General features: G+C 36.2%; 3 protein-coding genes across 4 annotated transcripts; 2 read left to right on the top strand and 1 right to left on the bottom strand.

Moving 5' to 3' along the window:
* Positions 1-1498: 1498 nt before the first annotated feature.
* Positions 1499-9823, bottom strand: LOC147863475 (phosphoglycerate mutase-like protein). Of its 2 annotated transcripts, none has more exons than XM_087319658.1 (10): positions 9657-9823; positions 6049-6116; positions 5858-5965; positions 5246-5325; positions 5005-5167; positions 3500-3574; positions 3296-3384; positions 3081-3200; positions 2914-2958; positions 1499-1929 (listed from the first exon to the last, which is right to left on the bottom strand). In XM_087319658.1, exons 2-10 carry the CDS (start codon positions 6112-6114, stop codon positions 1824-1826), a joined length of 852 nt encoding a protein of 283 aa, XP_087175784.1. In that variant the 5' UTR covers positions 6115-6116; positions 9657-9823; the 3' UTR covers positions 1499-1823. The 2 variants fall into 2 exon arrangements, with proteins under 2 accessions (XP_087175784.1, XP_087175785.1); XM_087319659.1 differs by lacking the exon at positions 9657-9823 and adding an exon at positions 9190-9283.
* On the top strand, positions 6291-8067 carry LOC147863476 (pentatricopeptide repeat-containing protein At1g15510, chloroplastic-like). The gene is made up of 3 exons (XM_087319291.1): positions 6291-6320; positions 6828-7199; positions 7684-8067. The coding sequence occupies exons 1-3, from the start codon at positions 6291-6293 to the stop codon at positions 8065-8067; spliced, it is 786 nt and encodes a 261-aa protein (XP_087175417.1).
* Positions 9824-13497: 3674 nt separating the features above from the next.
* LOC147863474 (transcription initiation factor IIA large subunit-like) lies at positions 13498-19313 on the top strand. Its single transcript, XM_087320054.1, has 11 exons — positions 13498-13957; positions 15780-15968; positions 16466-16630; positions 17348-17399; positions 17495-17556; positions 17660-17767; positions 17861-17980; positions 18075-18114; positions 18209-18393; positions 18570-18653; positions 18962-19313. Exons 1-11 carry the CDS (start codon positions 13748-13750, stop codon positions 18986-18988), a joined length of 1242 nt encoding a protein of 413 aa, XP_087176180.1. The 5' UTR covers positions 13498-13747; the 3' UTR covers positions 18989-19313.
* Positions 19314-19769: the final 456 nt, after the last annotated feature.

Raw genomic sequence — 19769 nt, 5'->3', positions numbered from 1 at the left:
TACCCGTCCGTCTGTCTGTGTCTATCGATCTGTCTGTCTGTCTGTCTGTGTTTATCGATCTGTCTGTCTGTCTGTCTGTCTGTGGAGAGGCCCGAGGGTGTTAGTTAAAATCTATTAGGGAATAAAAAGCTAATTCACTGTGCCACTTTGTCAGTCGCTCTGTCTGAAATTGGGCTTACGTGTGACAGCAATTATTAAAGCGCGATCTCAGTTGTGAAAAGTGATCATGGATCCTATGAATTTCTATAAACTACCCCCGTCTTCAATCCAACTCCGAATGAAGAAGCAGAAAGGGGGGAAATGGAGCTCCATATCCACCCCCCTCCCTCCGTCCAAGCAGAGCCAGTTTTTCCCCTCTTTTCTCTCTGCAGATCGTTCACCGTCTCTTTCCAACAGCAATCGGATCGTCCAACACCTGAACAGTTCAGCAAATTCCCATTTGACCTTTTCTGCTTCCTTTTTGCAGATTCGCGCATGTATTCACCTCACCTCACAATCCGTATGGCCACATATTAATCTCATTCATTTTTGCATTGATCTGCTTGAGACACCTAATTATTGTGTCACCATAAGTCAATCAGAATTGCAAACACTTTGATGTTCAAGTGTCATCCCTTTCTTTCAATCCAATCAAAATGCAATTGAGAATTGAAGGCAGGTCAGCAAATAATTCTGTTCTTGTTAACTGCCATCCCATTCTTTCAATCCAATCAAGACGCAAGTGAGAATTGAAGACAGGTCAGCAAATAATTGTGTTCTTGATGGCGAACTTGAGGTTTATTGTATTAGTTAGTATCAGTCAATAAGAGAATTGCAAATAATTTAATGTCCAATTGTCATCCCATTCTTTAAACCTAATCAAAACGCAGAGTGGAAATTGAAGGCAGGTCAGTGATTGTGTTATAACATGTTTATACACGGGTGTTGTGAATTCATGGATAGTTTAGACAAACATACAGACACTTCTACAAGGTCATAGCTATGAAGAGATTCAAGGTCAACAGTAATGCGGCCTATAAACGGAAGGTTTACCTACTAACAGATGTGAGGTCACTTTCATTGCTTTTTCAAAGAGGGTTTTAGACCTTTAGATCAAGCTACGGATCAGTCCACGAAGGAACTTGGACATTTACATTTGAGTTATGGACTAGTCTAGAGAGGGTTTCGAATCTTCAGGTTGAAGCATACATAGCTATGCATAAATAAGTTAGGAACTTCAGCTGCCACATATGAACCATCTCCCAAAGAATTCTACCCATGACTCTTAAGCATGCAATGTTGCCGTATTATAATTTATGGCTTCTCTTCTCATTTATCCGACTAAAATGCTTTACCTAGCATTCATAGAAGTACACAATAGATCCACCATCATATACACACATCCCCCTCGTTGCATGGGAGAATTCAATAAATGTAACAAGATCAATCTACTACACAATGTAGTAATGAAATTATGTTCCAACGTCATTTTCATATGATAATAGAATAGAAGCATTACTAGAGGAAACATTTAATTGGATTCTATTACGAGTGATAAGTGCCAATGATAATCAGACTTTGAGTTAGTAAGAGATGAATCAATCTAAATTCCAAGATCCCAATAAACACATCGTGCAGAAGATCTGTCAATATCCAAGTTGAGGGATCTTAGAAAGAGCATTAGAGCACATGGCCCCAAGTGTTAAAAAACAAGTGATGTGAACTTTGCAACAATTTAATTATGCATTGTGAATAAATTTATTTTTGATGTTGTGAAGAGGCAATAATGAAAATGCAGCAAGAAGCTGCATATGTTAATAGTATATAAATCAATGGGAAGGCATTTATGTGCCATTGACATGACCAACTGCATCAAGAGATTCACTGGTAACATCTGCACCACGGGGAATTCCTCCCTCGTAATCCTCAGGGATAGATTCCCCCAACTCACTGTCAAAAATACACCTCTCTCTCTCTCTCTCTCTCTCTCTCTCTCTCTCTCTCTCTCTCTCTCTCTCTCTCTCTCTCTCTCTCTCTCAATAATCTCCTCTCAATAATCTCCTCTCTTACTATCATCCACTCCATGCATGTGAATATACTATCTACCTGAAACTTAATAGTCAACACATTCACCAAGCAAATCTACCATCTAGACCCAGTGGCGCCACTGGATGCTTTCTTTCTTTCTTTCTTTCTTTCTTCTAATATAGCTTAGATTGTTCCCATCAAAACGAATAGAGTGATCCGAACTGATATTATCAGCTTAGAAAACAAAATAACATGGATCAGCCCCACATTTCTTGGTAGGAAGTCGTCCACTTTAACGCAACTTTTACACACAACATAAATTGGCTCCTGAGCAATTTGTCGTGCACGTAAGCATTGTCCTCGTGGACCAAAATACCTTCATCCCTGTCATCGACAGATAAAGGTCATTCTCTCCCCCCATTGCAGGTGCTTCCTTTGCTTCAAAGACCTCTCCATTCTTGATCAACCTATGCTAGGGATCTTTCGAAGACAAAAAGCATAATATATCTGATTTGAGAATATTACATATATAGATGATGAGATTCTTTAGTCATGTCTTAGTCTATTGCAATTGTTTTTTTGTTTCGTTACATTTATTTATTTTGGTTTGTTGTTTCTTAAAGACGAGACAACATTTTAAGATGTAATGTCTTGTTTGGTCTTATAGGACATTTTGACCTCTTAAAAGACGTTAATATATATATATATATATATATATATATATATATATATATATATCTTTCTTTCTTTCTAGTAAAATCATAAATAACAGGATAGTAATAATATCTAAGAGACTCTTGGAGGAATGTGGTACGAACAACAATGACAAGGTGTACAAAGCATAAAGTTTCCAACAAACCAAATATATGACCACATACCATGACCTAAAAAGACTTGGATTCTTACCTTTGATTAACAAGGACAATGGTGCGCATCTCACAATTTTTGAATCTGAAAGAGTCAGAGAAATATATACGTACTTCCATTGTATAAGTGTAGTTTTGGGTTAAGTACAAATTAGACAAAGCCATAAATATGACATCAAATGCAGATATATCAAAAATCAGCTTTACCCTTTCCTCAATTGCTTTTGAATAGTTGGTGAGCATCCTTCGCCAAAAACACTCAACATATGGGAGAGGAAACCACTGTGAGACACCACTGCGATCTCTCTCTCTTTTCTTTTGGAGAGCCTGTGGATGTGTCAATGACCAAGGTTGTAGTGCATCTCCATTTACTCAAATTGATGGCTATTCTGGGTTATTCTTAGTTCAATGATACAACATACCATTCAAGGAACCTTCTGCCTCGTTGTATAAGTTCTGTATCTGCCTCACGTACATCAGATGTCCATAAGATATCCTCATCACTCTCTATCTGGTATATGGGTTTTAATCACAAAAAAATTCAGAATATATATAATTTAATATAGTATCCAACACTCAATCTCATTGCCAATAAGTAAATGGAGAGACAGTATGAAAGTATGTACCTCTGAAAAATCAATGCCAGGGAAAACTTTTTGGTAAGTGGTGATGGACTGCCGCTTGTCACAAGGGTGCACTCCCTGAGTAATAAAATTAAAAAATATTGTTTTATGATGAGAACAAATATCGGAATTTTCTTCATAGGATTTTAAACCCAAAGTATATGAAAGAAAATCACCAGCCTTTATACTAATGATTAGGTCTTTGCTTCAGCATTTCTCAATCAAAATCAAGCATTGCATGCTGTGATTTTTCAAAAAAGAAACATTTTACACAATTGAATGCATTAATGTTCAACTATGCTGATGACTTTCCATAAATCATAATTCAAACAAAACAGAAGGATCTTCACATGCAGTTGTCAATGGCATGTTATCCTCTCATGCGCTTCATTATTTCAAAGTTCGGCTTCATCCAATTTCTTTTGAAATGTGTGTGAGATGAGTGACTGAGTGACTTGTTATTTGCACCCTCATTTCTCTGCATAGAAGTTCAGAAACGTTCTTTCTATCTGTTGACTCAATAGATACAATCCTCTGATCAACACATTATCCTTTTCACGGTTTTTCATTGTACGTTATTTCAAATGATCAAGCTGCCTACAACTTATTTATATTATACTTCCAAGCTTTCACTGCAGTATCTTTATCTTTACATGCTTTAAGGTGTTAAAAGAATGTCTATTCTCCCTTAGTTGATTAATTATCATCACGATATTTTTACTTCCATTCCTCCTTAACCACTGAGCAGCCATTTAGGGATCTTTGGTAAGTTTGTTACAGCACAAGTAATATAAATGTATAATTAAATATGCAGGTCAGACAATATGGACGAACTCATCCTAAACATCAATAAATGACTATAATTGAAGCAACTAATGAGCTTTATTGAAAGGGAAAAAATAACTGAAGAGGAACTCACAAGTCTGTGATATTGTGGCGCCTATATCAAAATTAAAGATATATATTAACGTCTTTTACGAGGCCAAAATGGCCTAGACCAAACAAGAGAATACATCTTAAAATGTTGTCTCATTTTTTAGAACAAACCACCAAGGCTGTAAGCTAATAATACATTGCGCCATTGTTGTAGAATACTTAGCATACAATACATGTAGAATACGTATGCTAAGTATTCTAACTTTTTTTTAAATACGTAGAATATGTATTTTATAGATAAAATACATTAAATACTTAGAATACGTGTAGGATACTTGTAAAATACATTAAATACTTCTTAAATTTTAAACTTTTTTGAAATGATAAATACTTGTTAAGTACGTAGAATACATAGAATACGTGAAAATTTGAAAAACGGCAGTTCTAAAACGTAGAATATGTGTAGAATCTTCAGAGTATTCTAAAACGTAGAATACACGTTTTTTAACAACTATGCATTGCACTAACCATACTTAAATAACTGCAAGCAGTCCATTGCAAGCTTAAAAAAGAAATGTTCCACAGTATCTAATGCAACATACTATTAACTGGGGGCATATCAAAAACCTTACCAAATGCTCCCTGCATAGCTCCACTGCCAAGAAAGGCGGAGAACCCGAGAAAGAAATCCCAGGCCTTGTACTTCCACCACCATTTTCTACCATCAGCGGAGAGGTTAGGTTATCCTCACTATATAGATTTCCACCAAAAGCACCCACTGCAGTCTGCATAGTCCTGCGAAATAAAAATATGCCACAGTGAAATCTTTTAAAAATCTACATATATTAAATCCCAACTGATTCACATATTTACCTCATCATTGGAGAGGTAACAACTAGATCCACTTTGTTGATGAGGTCAATACTCTCCAAATGGCTATGCAGGTGATCTACCTGCAAATGTTAGAGATTTTCCATCAAACTTTCAAGAAGTCAGATTCAAGCCTCATTACAGTTCCTGATCAACAAGAGATGAATACGAAATACGAACATAGAAATGGTAAGCTCTGGGCTTCAGGGCAATCCTTCTTTTTACACATATTGACATTCAGAATGATAACATTTAAAGGGGATATCAAACGATCAAAACAAGATAAAGGTTCATTTTATTTATGAAGAACCTGAAGATGAAGAATTTTTTCAAATATGCCTCGAATGCTTCTGACATAGTTTTCCAGTCCTTTTACAAAAGAATGATTTACAATCAGCAGATCGATTTGAAAAGGGTGTGGTGCATTTTCTTCATAAAAAATCAGCACGTAAGGAGTTTTCTAAATAAACTTTCAGCATATCAACTTATGCAAGCAAGAACTTTTTTTATCCATCGCTTACAGGCAGAAGGATAGCATTTAATGAGTGGTTTAGATGAAAAATCTTAAATAGCAATTCACGAGGGGGTTTACACTAAGCATAGTATTGGAATTACCTGTTTCCATCCTAATGGTGTGAGAGCAGCATCTACATAGTCATAGCACATGTAAGCATTATAATCTATATCGCCGGCAACATTGTGATAACCTTGTGCATGCCTAACCTGAATCACAGTAGAAAAATCTATTTACTTCATCATACCTTGTCAAATAATGCTACAGGGAGAAAATAGACAGAATCGAATACCAGATGTACTATTTTACAATTTCTGAGAGAATGCAGAGAGATGTTATTGGGAACTGCATAAGCCATTCCTTAAAAGAAGAATAAAGATTGTATTAGAAATTACATGCTTAGAGACCAAAGAAAAATTAGTGAGAAATAGATACACAAACTATTACGTCATACACTAAAACTTTCTTATGCATGGCTCACAGCCACCTTGATTTATTTTTTTCATGTCTTTTTATGATTAGAAATTAGGTCACATGGTGATTGTGATGGACTTTATGACTTATGTAAAATCAATATAAGACACCGTTTGTACATTCTTTAGCCTTAATGTTTCTCCTCAGCATTAGGCCCCATTTGCAATCTTCAGGAACTTTATGTACAACTAACATAAGCTCTGTTTTATATTTGGGGATTTTCCTTCAGCTGCAGCCCACATTTAAAACCTTGATGGAACCTTATATAGTCAATATAGGCATTGTTTTGTGCTTTCTTGGCTTTGCGATTTCCTTGATCTTATCAAAGTAAATCATAAGATCAAGCATATATATTTTGTCCTTCGGGAGGAATTCTGAGTGTGTGCTTGAACACTTAAATCTCATAATAAAAGAACAGGAGGATAAATTTTCAGTCTTTCTTTCTATAAGGTAAGAAATACACTAAAACAATATTCTTCAAAAGGAGGAAGTTAGTATAGTTCATATATAACAGCTGAGTTTTCAACTCCAAAGAGATAATTGCACCATTTTTTTAAATGGGGAGTGTGATGAATCCTTGTTGAGTTCATTGTGAAGTTATCAGGTAAAGCATCTCTTGGTTCATATGCAAGAACAAATATTGAGGAAATATTATCAAGAAATCTTCCTTACAATGATTTTCATGATCAAAATGCTTTGTTGGAAGTGATAAAAGTATGTGGTAAAAGAAAAGATCTCAATGAAGCTCAAACATTGCATGCTGAAATTGTCCGAGAAAATGCATTTCCAAAGGATGCTTGCATCAACAATGCTTTAGTTAGTCTTTACGTTATGTGCAGTGGAATTACAGAAGAGAAAAAACTTTCGATGAGGTTTATGATACAAAATGTTGTATCTTGGAATGCCCTCATCTCTGGTTATGTTATGAAGGACATAGTTACAAAGCTATGGATTGCTTCAAACAGATGTGTGATGATGGCATACACCAAGTGCAGTTACTTTGTTCGTGTTTTGAAGACTTGCAGAAATGTTGGATCGATTTGAGATAGGAAATAAGATACATAGTTCAGTGACAAACAATCATTACTAAAAAATTAAAAATACCATCCTTGGCACTACATTTGTAGACATGTATGCTAAATGTAACATGCTAAATAGAGCACAAGAAGTTTTGATGAGCTCTCTTTACATGATGTTGTGGCTTGGAATGCACTAATCGGTGGGTATACCCAACAAGGTTTTGCTAATGAGACTCTAGAGTGCTTCATAAATGCAATGTGATGGCCTATCACCTGATGCAGTCACCTGTGTTTGCATTTTAAAAGCTTGTAGTCGCATAGGATTGGTTAACTGAGAAGCGGAAATACACATAGAGGTCTGCAACGAAAGTGTTACTTAGAAAGAACATCATTCTTTGCACTGCATTGGTGCAGATGTATGTCAAATGCAATAGATTCGAAAAAGCACAGAAGTATTCAATGCAATTCAAAGTCAAGATGTCACCTCATGGAGTGTGCTTATTTCAGATTATTCACAGCAAGGGCTTCGTGATGAAGCTCTAAATTGCTTCATAAGCATGCGAGAAGAGGGCATTATTCCGGATGCAGTTACATATATTGGCATCCTGAAAGCCTGTGGTAGCATAGGATGCCTTGGGATGAGAGAAGAGATACATGAGGAGGTTAAGAAACAAGATTTGTTGGGAATAGAAGTTCCACTTGGAACTGCATTGGTGAACATGTATGCCAAATGTGATGTGCTCAGAAAAGCATACAAGTATTTGGTATTATGTATAAAGCTTTATACTCTCCCAAGTGTAAAAGGGACACAATTGTAATATTAATCAATAAGGAAGAACTATAAAGGTAAAATTATAAACCTTTTGTGAAGGTTCTTTCTCATTTGATATATCTCCTAGAGCTAAAGCTTAAGTCTCTCTCTCTCTCTCTCTCTCTCTCTGAAACCAGATTCCCTCGTCTGTTTTTATCTTATTTACTTTTATATTTAGTGAGTAATACTTATTTTATCTTATTTACTTTTATATTTACTGTGTAATACTTATTTTATCTTATTTACTTTTATATTTACTGAGTAATACTTATTTTATTTTGATTTGTTGTTCTCAAATCCAGGACAACGCTTAAGATGTAATCTCTTGTTTGGTCTTATTGGCCATTTTGGCCTCTAAAAAGACGTTAATATTTCTTTCTGTCTTTCTTCTTTTCTCTCTCCCTCCCTCCCTCCCTCCCTCTCTCTCTCTCTCTCTCTCTCTCTCTCTCTCTCTCTCTCTCTCTCTCTCTCTCTGTGCACCATATCTTAGATTATAAATTATAAGCTTAATCTTTGTAATCATCATAACTTGTAATTATAGTAAGTGTGGATTGGTGGAAGCTAAACCATGTTGATGATTTCTCGGCTTGTCTCTCTCCTATGAAGTGCTCGCACCTTGGAAAAGTCTCACATGAATTTAAGTGTTTACTTAATCTTGTGTAAGTGTTTAAGTCATGGACTAGTATTAGAGTTCCCTTTAGTAGTTAATCTGCGCATAAGTAGCTCAGAAGTGATTGACAATCACTCTTACCCATCTTATCAACAAGAGAGTAGATGTTAGTCTGTACCACATACAGACCTCAAGGTGGTTCTCAAGAAAAACACCCAAATAAGTAGTTTTGAGTAAGGACACAGGAAGATGTTGCATCTTTGGCCCCATTGCCCGGGATTAGAACACTGAGTGAAGCTAATGATGAGCTATTCGTACGCCCCCCCCCAACTACCTACGCGAGCAAATGAGATGAGGAAAAAAACCTTCCAAACCTTAATCTTCAAGTTTGTAATGTTCCACAACTCGCAATTAGTGACCCCTAATGTTCATGTTTGTAATTGTTCCTGTAACCAAAGACGCAAAGCTTGACTTCGTGATGATGATGATGATATGTTTCTACAATTATTTTTCTCATACCTTCGTTTGCCCACTTAACATTGTTAGGTGATGAATAAATCTATACTGTTCGGAATAAAAACAGATGGGTAAATAAGCTGTGCTCCGAAAATTTGTAAGTGTCTTAGAGGTCAGAAAATCATATGGATAGCCTGAACAGAACCCACAAATTTGTAAGTGTCTTAGAAGTCAAAAAGCCATATGAGTAGAGTGTTGTGCCAGATGGGAATACTCCCAAAATACAATCTTCCCCAAATGCCCCAAGGTTTTGTTGCCTCCCAAATATGCCCTTGGTCAATCCCCCAAAGAGCAATTTACATGTGGTATTGGAGCAATTATATGGTCAATTTTATGTACAATTAGTATAAAACCCTATATTTTCCTCGAAAATATGTCAAAAGAAACAGAACAAATGGGTATGTGAGATATTTTGATTATAAATAGAATCCATCCATTTATGTGAACACCTATAAGGAAGAAAGACGTACCTAATGAGTGTGCTCTGATTATCAGACTTTGAAGAAGGAGAAGATGAAAGCTTGAGGTAAAATCGAGCTCAGGGTTCGTCCTTCTGGGCGCTTTGCAAAGATGGGCGACAAAGATCTGTATCGAGGAAGCGCAGACCTTTCTGTTTATCGGTCTCCTAGACTTTTTATTTATAATATATATATATATATATATATATATATTATAAATTTATATGTATATGTATGTATATCATATATGTACATATACATACATACATATATATATATATTAACTCGTTAAATTCTATATAATGGTTTGGACACCCGAATCGCTAGAAAGCTACAGTCCTGGATCTGGGTAACTAGACTTCAGTTGACTTAACTTGCATCTCAGCATCTACATATGTACATTGTTGTTTTGTGGTAGTATGTAGATCAATGTCCTAGTAACGACACGCTGTGACCCCCATATGAAAACCATGTCCTCGTGTTCTCAAACAAGTTTATTGTACAATATTAAAGGGATATTGTAGAGAGAGAGAGAGAGAGTGTGTGTGTGTGTGTGTGTGTGTGTGTGTCTGTGAAAGAGAGAGAGAGAGAGAGAACTCGAGTTCTCTCCTCTCAAGACCAAATTCGTCGTGCCAGATATCAAAGATAAAAGGATCAATAGAACGGTGGGAGTTTGGATGTTAGATGCTAGATTTGCTTAGGCATGGAGGGCGTTAACTTATGGGTGCCACCCCACATGGTGAGCAAACAAAGTAATGTTTCCCCCTATCGACCAATCAATGTAGCATTCTGTATAGCCTTCAAGAGGGACTAAATTTGCTACTTTCAAAAGATGACATGGTCCATGAATTCATTCACACACATTGCTCACTTAGCATACACATTACATGATTCTTGCACGAACTAGATAAGAAGTTTGATCGTATAGATAAGGTCAACATGCTAGGTCATTAAGCACCAACCTACTAATTATTTGCCCGTACTATGCCAATGATAGAATGGGTGTAAGTTTGCATCTTGTGATTCGATCAAGTGGGCTTATGATTGACTTGCAACATTCCATGCCTTGTTTGAAGATCAAGTTCACAATCTAGTGCCATTGGCATATCAAGATTTTGTGAAATATATAAACAATGGATTCCAAAGCAGTAGTCAAGTTTTTCTGTATCCTTCATTCCAAATGCAATGGAAGTAGAGACTTCAAATTCTTGATGGAAGGATTAGTAGATTCACAATATACGTGATCATAAATGTTATACCATGAGAATTAGTTAATCACAAGTGGATATAGTTGTTTGACCCAGACATCTAAAATTAATGTTATGCAAATATGGCATGTTCTTCAATTGCCACACTCACAATACTCGTTCGCCTCCTTACAATGCCTTCTCATGTCAACATATTATCCATGTGGGATTCCAACTTGAATCCATGTCGTTGTTGTAGGCAATGTTAAGGAAAATAATGTGTATCTTTAGTTTTAACAAGCTTATGAGGCTTAGCTTTTTAAGCTAAAGTATATTACTCATAGCCCAGACATAGGTAAGAAACACGGGCACATGTAATTCGTAAAGGACTATCCCTTTAATATTGGCATATAATGTGAAACAGACACTTTAGGGTTTCCAACTTTTATAAATGTGACAATAGCTCTTATGTAAAAAGGGCCTTTGGGTGTCGTGAATCTGGGGCTACTATTTGGTCCTTGTTCTCTCTCTCCCATTGACATCCACTAAGAGCTACTTTCATCTATGTAACTTTCCCACATAATTCATGGAGATATACATGTTTCTTATTTCATATTATTTATTAAATCGAGACACCTCCTACGTTTGTCATAGTAATTATCTATTTAATTGAGACTACCATATTTCTTACTTAGTGTAAGGTGCATGTTAAATTTTAATTAAGTTAATAAGCATGTAGTGTTTTTGTGATTGTACGGACCAATAGAGCGATTAGTGCTTTTATGTGTTGATGTATGACAATCTTTGCCATTGGGGAATGACGTCTCCCAATCCCTTAGTTATCCCACCGAGACGAAGGTGACCCCTTGGGAGTCAGTAATGATCCTTGGAAGTGCAACACTCCAAGGTACATGTCGTGATGATCGCTTTGGGAAAAGTTGATTAAGATGTATCTCTTCTTTAAGCTCTGCTTGGAGGAAGGCATTATTGATTGCCATTTGACGAATATGCCACCCATTTTTTGCAATGAGTGCTAGTATGGTCCATGTGGTTGTCATTTTTGCAACAAGGGAAAAGGTCTCATTATAGTTGACGTTGTGGGTTTGTGCATAAACCTTGGATACGAATAAGGCTTTGTAACAATTAAAGGATCCAACAAAGTTGTTCTTTACCTATAAATCCATCAACAATTGATGGCCATGTGCCACAAATATTGGATATGCGAGCAACGATAACATGGTCTATGTGCCTTATATATGGGTACCCATGGTCTCCATTGTCTTTTGGCATTCTTGTGCATGTTCCACAGTGACCCCTCGATATGTTGTCAATGGGGTAAGGAGTCATGGAAGAAATAAGTGATATGCAATTGTTGTTGCATATGGCTTACTAATGTAAAGTTTGACTCCCAATACTTTTGAAGGTTGAACGAGAAGTTTAGGTTTGAAGGCATACATATATTGTGCAGGAGCATAGGAACCTTGATGAAAATCGTCGGTTGATCCAAAGTGATGGTGATGGAGCATAAGAGGACGACATGGGTTGGGTTGAAAAAGGACCAATGTCTAGAGTAAGATATGTAGCCTTTATCCCTCCATAGTCTAAGTTTTTTGCCAATAGACAGGCGTGACCTTTTGTGTCGATTCCATGTGCCTCACGAAAGCACTTCTATCAATCGATGGAGTTCTTCATCCTATTGATGTCGTTTTCTCGGGGATTGGACCAATGTATATCCTATTGGTGGTGAACCAGGTGACAATAGATGTCAAATACCTCCGAGCTGCTAACACACGTAAATATATATGATTCTCTTAAACAAAGTACGTTATTCTCTCTTGAGCTCTTGTTTACAAAGGAGGAGGCAGAGAGGAGGCTTCAAGCTTTAATCTCTAGGATTATTAAGAATGAGCCCAATCTAAAAAGACACCACAAGGTGGCATTTATAGCTTTTACATCATAAGTGTGGTAGTTTCACACTAGAATGCCCATTGGCTTGCCCCCCCCCCTATTTGGCTAGTTCTACTCCCTTTTTATATATCTACTTAGTTAGCCGGTGCACTCTTCTTCACGACCAATGTGTTGCATGCCAAAACGATTAACACCTTCGCATTAGAGAAAATACGAGTGCCTTATACATGCACATCCTAGAGTGGAAATTGCATAAATGGGAAATAAAAACGAAAAAAGAAGGGCATGGACTAATACTGCTCAATATACTAGAGACCTAGGTAAATAATCCTTTCATATTGTCTACTCGATATAATAACATCGTGATTCGTAACGTTACTTACCCCTCCCCTCCGGACCAATCCTATGTAAAAGCATATTCTGTTGTCGGAAAAGCGAGTCATACGGTAAAATCGCTCTTGAGATGCCATTGAAGGTCTGATGGGATGATCATGGATGGTGGGTTGGGGGGGTGGAGAGAGAGAGAGATGCCAGAAGAAAACAAGAAAAGCATGGAGTTTGAGAGGGTGGGAGTGTATGTGTCTCAAATCCAATGGAGATACATACATATATCTGTAGATATACATAATGAAAAGAGAAGAGAAAAAACACATGAAGACACACTCTCACACATATGTCTATGTGTGTGTGTATATATATATATATATATATATGTATATAGGTATCTCTGCCCTCTCCCCCTCCTGCCTCCTCTGTGTGTGTCTATAAGATAAATAAATGTGGAGCTATGTGTGTGTTAGTGCAGGTGAGGTCCACTGGCACCCTCTCACTCAGAAGAAGAAGAAGGAAACAGAGTGGTGCTCTGCTACACCATAGCTAGGAAAGGGAAGGACAGCAAAGCAACCAGATTAAGAGTTTTTTTCTTGTTTTTGTTTCTTCCGAAAGAAAGTGACAAGAAAAGAGTATTGTTTTGCTTCTCTCTGTAGATCTGATCTCACCCATCGGGCCATGGCTTCTACTACTGCTGCCCCTGCCCCTGCCCCTGCCCCTGCCCCTGCCCCTGCCCCTCCTCCCACCACTACTGCCACTAATAATAGTAGTGGTAACAACAGCGTCACTGCGTTCTATAGCCATGTCGTGCAGAACGTGATGCAAAATGTCCGTGTAGATTTCGAAGCTGAAGGTCTCGATGAGACTGTCCTCGAAGAGCTTCAATCTGTATGTTCTTTTCCTTGTCTTCTTTCTTTCTTCCTTCATGATAATTTATTGCTTGCCTTCTAATTGTGGAACATCTATTGTGCTTCCCGACCTTCAAAATTTAGAATTTGCGTGTCTAGAATGGGGAGGGACCCTACACGATGTAAAATCTTTGTATCCTTAATGGCAAACACCTAAGTAAAGAAACCCCTAATTTCTGTAACAATTCGATGAAAACAAAAATGGAATGGAAAATTTGTGTGAAAACCCTAATTTGTATCTGTAGTGGGAGAAAGTTCTAATGAAATGAAGAGCTCTAATTTGTCTCTATCATGGATAAAAACTTTGTGTAAAAAATCTTATTTGTGTCTATAACAAAGAAACATCAATGAAATGAAAACATTGTGTCTAAGGAAGAAAACCCTAATCCACTGAGAACCTATGTATATAATGATGTAATACCTGGTCGTAGATGGAAAATTGCATATTTAATGGGAAGACCTTAATGAAGTGGACACATTATTTCTGCAATAGGATGAAATGAATAAGTTGTGTCTTAGGGTAAGAAACCCCTGACGAAATATAAATTCGCGACTGTAATGAATTCCTAATGAAATGGACCCTTTTATCTGTAATAGGAATAAATCCTCATGAATTTAACATGTGTATTTAATGGGAAGAAACCCTGATGAAATGGACAATTTGTGTCAGTAATGGAAAAATCACATGCAAATTTATGTCTGCAATGGGAAAAAAACCCTAATCAAATGAAAACGTGACATCTATCACCAAAGAACTTCTTGACCGACCTTCTGCCTTTCTCTCTATACTGATCCCTGATGTATATTTTTGAATTGTCACAAAATTGGCAACATTCTTCTTGGATTTACAAATTTTTAAATTAGTAAGAATAGGTGAAAGACAAGGAAGCATTTCCTGCCAAAATTAGCCAGTTTAGGTCCCATAAATAGGCGTCCCAAGACTAAAATGGGGAAGCATTTCCTTCCAAGATTAATCACAGTTTGGTCCGCTGAAGGTGATAATTTGCTTTGTCCTGTAACTATACGTATACTATCTAGAGGAGAACGCATTAACTCAATACATGGGCAGTGATGTTTCCCATATCTAGTATCCCTTTGAAGGTGATATTTTGCTTTTCAGTAAATAGAAGAGGATATAACCTATTATTTGGGTTTGTGAACTTGCACTACAGAGATATGATATAGGGGATGAAAAAAGAGCTATAGAACTTCTATCACTTAGTTGTGCAAAACATGCTGTCACTTGGAATACTGAGAGAAACCTAGGTTCCACATACGTTTGCAGCATTGCAAGTTATGGTGTAAGTGTCTGGTGGAATCCTTGTTAATGTGCATGTTAAATGGCTGATGCTAGAGTTAAATTCAGTGCTAGCAGTCGTACAATCATCACATGGAGTAGTCTAATGGCAAACACATTTTTGTGAAGGTCAATGTTATGTACTTGATATTTATAACGTCTTTCATTTTATTTGCTAGAAAAAGTTCAATGGTCTTTCACTTCTTGATCTAGGACTTTCACAAGGTGAAAATGGAAAACCTGTGGATTTAGCATTATTGTCAGTCTCAAAATCATTATCTGAATTAATTGCAAAGACATGGACATACAATCATAGCTTTTATGTTTGTATGCATGTTTTCACTTTCTTTTCTTTTCCATGATCATTTTTTTAATCTCCTTTTTTTGCTTTTCTATTCCTCGCTTTTCAGATATTCTTTTGCTTCATTCTTATATACTATGGGTTTGGTCATATGAAGGTATACATAATAATATAAGCTAACATCATGACCTCATAATTGACCAGCTATGGGAGACCAAATTGAAGAGTGCTAATGTCCTTCCAGCGGATTATAAACGCCCTGCTCCCATCCCTCCCCCTGCGGCACCTGATCTAAACCTGGACCCTACATATGAGGGAGCAGAAGGATTCATGGGGCGTCCTATTTATGAAGGAGAGATGATGACACCAACTGCAGACATGCTCTTTTCTCCGGTAAGGATCTTTGGCAATGTATTTGGAGTCATTGCATCCAATTCAAGAAATCATAATACGATAGACAAATTCTTTGTCTCCTAAAAGACCTTATTGATAATTTATTTTGGAATAATTACATCTAATTCAAATTAACACAATTAATTGGCTCACAGATGTTTTGGACACCAAAATGGTCTTTTAGTAATATATTTGGAGTGATTGCATTCAGTTCAATCGATTCATACTGCTGATTACAGATTCTTTGTGTTCCTGAAGGATCTATAGGATAATTTATTCAAAATAATTGCATCCATTTAAGTGAGCATACCGTCAATTTACAAATTCTTCTAAAAGGTCTTATTCATAATGTGTTCATAATAGCTGCATCCAATGTAAGTGTCATACCATTGATTGAAAAATTATTTGTGTTCCTAAATGGTTGTATTTCGACTTCTATGTAATATATATGGAGATGATTATGTGCAGTTTAACTGATCTTCATGCTCATTTTCCAGATGCCATACACTCCTAAACCAGGAATGGTGTCCACTCCTGGACCTGGACAAACACCACCTATATCTACTCCATACTATAGCACCCCAGAAGATCAGGGAAATTATGGTCAATATGATCCCAGACGAATAACAGAAGATGGAGCTGGAAGACCTTCACTCTTTATGGTATGTATTACCTGAATAAACATGCACATACCCCGATATTTACCATCCTTTACAACTGTTTATAAGACATACTTGAATTTTGGTATCATGCTGTGTGCTTATTTATATGATTCATTAGGCAAATCGACCTGTTCTTCATCCGAGATTTGAACATTTTTGCTTAGTGCATCAGGAAGTTAACATGGGCTGAAAAACTGTTAAATCTTATTCTGGTATAACAGAGGGCTGTTCATAAATCAGAGCAACATAATTTCCATTCTGAACAAGTTAATGTTTGATGATCTTTTATCTGTACACCTAGTACTTTTCTCACATCCTGCTTCAGCCTTCACAATTAACCAATTTTCATTGAGAATGAACATCTTTTATATCATGAAATCAATGAGATCCATAGCTTATCTATCGTAGGTTACGTTTTTATGGTTTTGGATACTTTTCATTACTCACCTATATTTAAATTAGATCTAGTGCTTGAAGGGGCCTAATGTATGTTTTGAAGATTTATGTGGCAGCTAAATATGATGTATTTTGTTTTAGTTGCATCTTGGTTGTGCATTATATTTTTGTTTATTGTATTCAGTTCTGATCATTCCAATTTCTAATATACACATAATATAGCACATCCATACCTTAGGAAATCCCACAAATGACTATATCTAATTGAAAAAGGTAATACAAGCTGATGGTAATACCCTATTCTTTTTGTTTTCTTTGCAGCCTGGGCCATTTATGTCTCCTCAGGAATCACCCTTGATTGATATGAATGTTGGTTAGTTGAAAATATCCCTGATCATTATCTTTTAATTGAATTCATAAGTGCTGTATGCTTTAAAAAAGCAAACTTTCTTGACTTGTGTGCATTAGCTTATGTGGAGAACAGGGATGATGGATTTGCCTATCCTTCACAAGCCTTACCTGAGACAAAGGTAAGAATCATGTTGTATGTATATTGTATATTGATCTTACTCTCTAGAGCTACGAAAAAAGTTTACATTGTATCATGTTTTTGTTTATTTTTCTTTTGAGCAGGATTATATGGGTATTTCTTCTGTCAATAAGAGGAAAAGGGATTTTCAAGCAACTTTTCCTCAAACGGATGGTGCTGGAGATGTTGACAGCCCAGGCTCATTGCTTTCGGTAAAGTCTAGTTTTAAGGTGGTATATGGATTATTTCTTAATGTGGTCTATATATATGCATTCTAAGTAAGAGCTTGTGTTGATTGAACAAAGAGAACACAAGACAAAAATGAGAAGAGAAAGCATGCTGATGATGCTGTAGCAAGCATGCTTCTAGGCAGAAATTCAATAATGATTTCGCAACTTGATGGTATAAACGATAATTATGATAATGTAAGCGTTTAATATGATAAAGTATATATGATGTTAAATCTACCAAAAACACTTGAGTTTTGCTCTGATTCTTGGTTCTTTTTAATGGTAAAAGAATGTTACGGAAGAGGATTACAACTTACCTGCTGATGAAGGTAACATTTATGATGTGAGGTGGACCATAAACTAGTGGGGATTTTGTATGATAGAAAAATGAAGTTTACAAAATTTTGTACTACTGTCGTATAGATTCGGGAGATGCTCATGATGATGATGATGGGGGGATAAAGGCTGCAAAGGGAGAAGGCGATGGTGAATCTGATGATTCTGAACCTCCTTTGAATGAAGATGATGATGATGATGAAGTGGATGATTTTGGTGATGGAGAAGGGGCATCAAAAACGGATGATTTAGTTTTGGCCCAATTTGAAAAGGTGGTTATTTAGTGGTCTCACAAAACCTTGACTATTTTTTTCTCAGAATTCTGTGTGATTCTTTATCTAATATGATTGTTTACATGTGGGCTCTAGGTTACAAGAACCTTGAATATTTTTTGTTCAGAATTCTATGTACTTTTTATGTAATATGATTATTTTCATTTGGGCTCTAGGTAACAAAGGTGAAAGGAAAATGGAAGTGCATTTTGAAGGATGGAATCATGTGCCTGAATAACAAAGATTTCTTGTTTTCCAAGGTATGCCAAAGCTCTGTTTTTTCCCTACTGATTTGCCCATTTTGTGAAGACAAGGAATAACACTGAAAGAAGACACTAAAATACTCTTGGTTTTAAGTATTTAACAGAATACCCCTAAGTTTTCAAGGATTAACAGAATACCTTGTGTTGAAGTAAAATTTAATTATTAACAGAGAAGGGGTTGATGTTGGCAAATTCTAGTAATAATTGTAAACTTACGGCTAGTATATTCTAGTTAAATTTCCATGGAAGTTATGGGCATTTTATGCATTAGTATAACGTAAATACATTGTACGGATTTTTGACAGGCAAATGGAGAGTTCGATTTTTTTTAATTATTATGTGGGCAAGGCTTTTGGAAGAATCAAGCAAAAAGCAGAGCCTGCGCGGATGGTTTTAGTTGTGTATAGAAACAAACACGGCTCCGATTTTCTACTAGTATATGGAAAACTCACTACCAACTTTGAAAAGGCTGCATTCAAATTTACAACTCATTCAAGCAGCCAATATTTGTAGACATCATCACTCCATGCTCTAGTCTAAAGTTTTGCCACTGGCAATTCATGTAATGTTAAAATAGTTCAATCCATCTGCAATTGAGCAGAGAGGTTTAGAGATCTTAAGCAATCAAGTAAAGAAGTTTAAAGACATTTGTTGAGAGCTTTGTTGTATGGGTATTACATTGGGAGATGAGAAAAGCAAACATCTATACTAGATGAAATTAAATAATGAAATCAAATGAATGAATAAAAAGTCCGTTTGAAATGACAAGCCTGGAAAGCTCAGCCAATAATTTTTTATTTATAAAGTGAGGCAACGTTTATGCATGTTTTTCTCTTCTATTCAAGATTTCAACATGGAACTCATTCAATGGCTTTTTTGCTTAGTAAGGTTTAACATATATATAGATGCATACAATGGGCACAATTATTCTAAAATTTTATAGTGGAAAGTAAGTTAAGCAGTTCTTATGTATATCAATGACAAGTGATTGTAACTCAATGTTGAGAAAGGCTAAAAAGAGATTGTCATAGAAAAAATTTGGTAGCTCTTTTGTCTTACTCGTGAAATTGTATAAAGAAATTGGTGAATAAGGGCTCTATCCTACATTGATAT

This window comes from Azolla caroliniana, unplaced genomic scaffold (assembly GCF_043228905.1).
Source record: "Azolla caroliniana isolate FFs.n. ecotype wild unplaced genomic scaffold, voAzoCaro1.0.p SCAF_5, whole genome shotgun sequence".
In the NCBI taxonomy this organism is placed as follows: Eukaryota; Viridiplantae; Streptophyta; class Polypodiopsida; order Salviniales; family Salviniaceae; genus Azolla; species Azolla caroliniana.
Note: the sequence above shows the minus strand (reverse complement) of the source record. Positions and strands in the feature narration are given on the sequence as shown.

Coding starts and splice junctions, on each gene's coding strand:
- LOC147863475 (XM_087319658.1), bottom strand. CDS start 6,114: ATGGCTTATGCAGTTCCCAATAACATCTCTCTGCATTCTCTCAGAAAT. Junction 5,168..5,245: donor GTTACCTCTCCAATGATGAG/GTAAATATGTGA, acceptor TTTATTTCGCAG/GACTATGCAGACTGCAGTGG. Junction 3,201..3,295: donor GGCAGAAGGTTCCTTGAATG/GTATGTTGTATC, acceptor ACACATCCACAG/GCTCTCCAAAAGAAAAGAGA.
- LOC147863476 (XM_087319291.1), top strand. CDS start 6,291: ATGGTGATTGTGATGGACTTTATGACTTAT. Junction 6,321..6,827: donor TGATGGACTTTATGACTTAT/GTAAAATCAATA, acceptor TTCATTGTGAAG/TTATCAGGTAAAGCATCTCT. Junction 7,200..7,683: donor GGATTGCTTCAAACAGATGT/GTGATGATGGCA, acceptor CAAATGCAATAG/ATTCGAAAAAGCACAGAAGT.
- LOC147863474 (XM_087320054.1), top strand. CDS start 13,748: ATGGCTTCTACTACTGCTGCCCCTGCCCCTGCCCCTGCCCCTGCCCCT. Junction 18,115..18,208: donor CAACTTACCTGCTGATGAAG/GTAACATTTATG, acceptor ACTGTCGTATAG/ATTCGGGAGATGCTCATGAT. Junction 18,394..18,569: donor TTTTGGCCCAATTTGAAAAG/GTGGTTATTTAG, acceptor TTTGGGCTCTAG/GTAACAAAGGTGAAAGGAAA.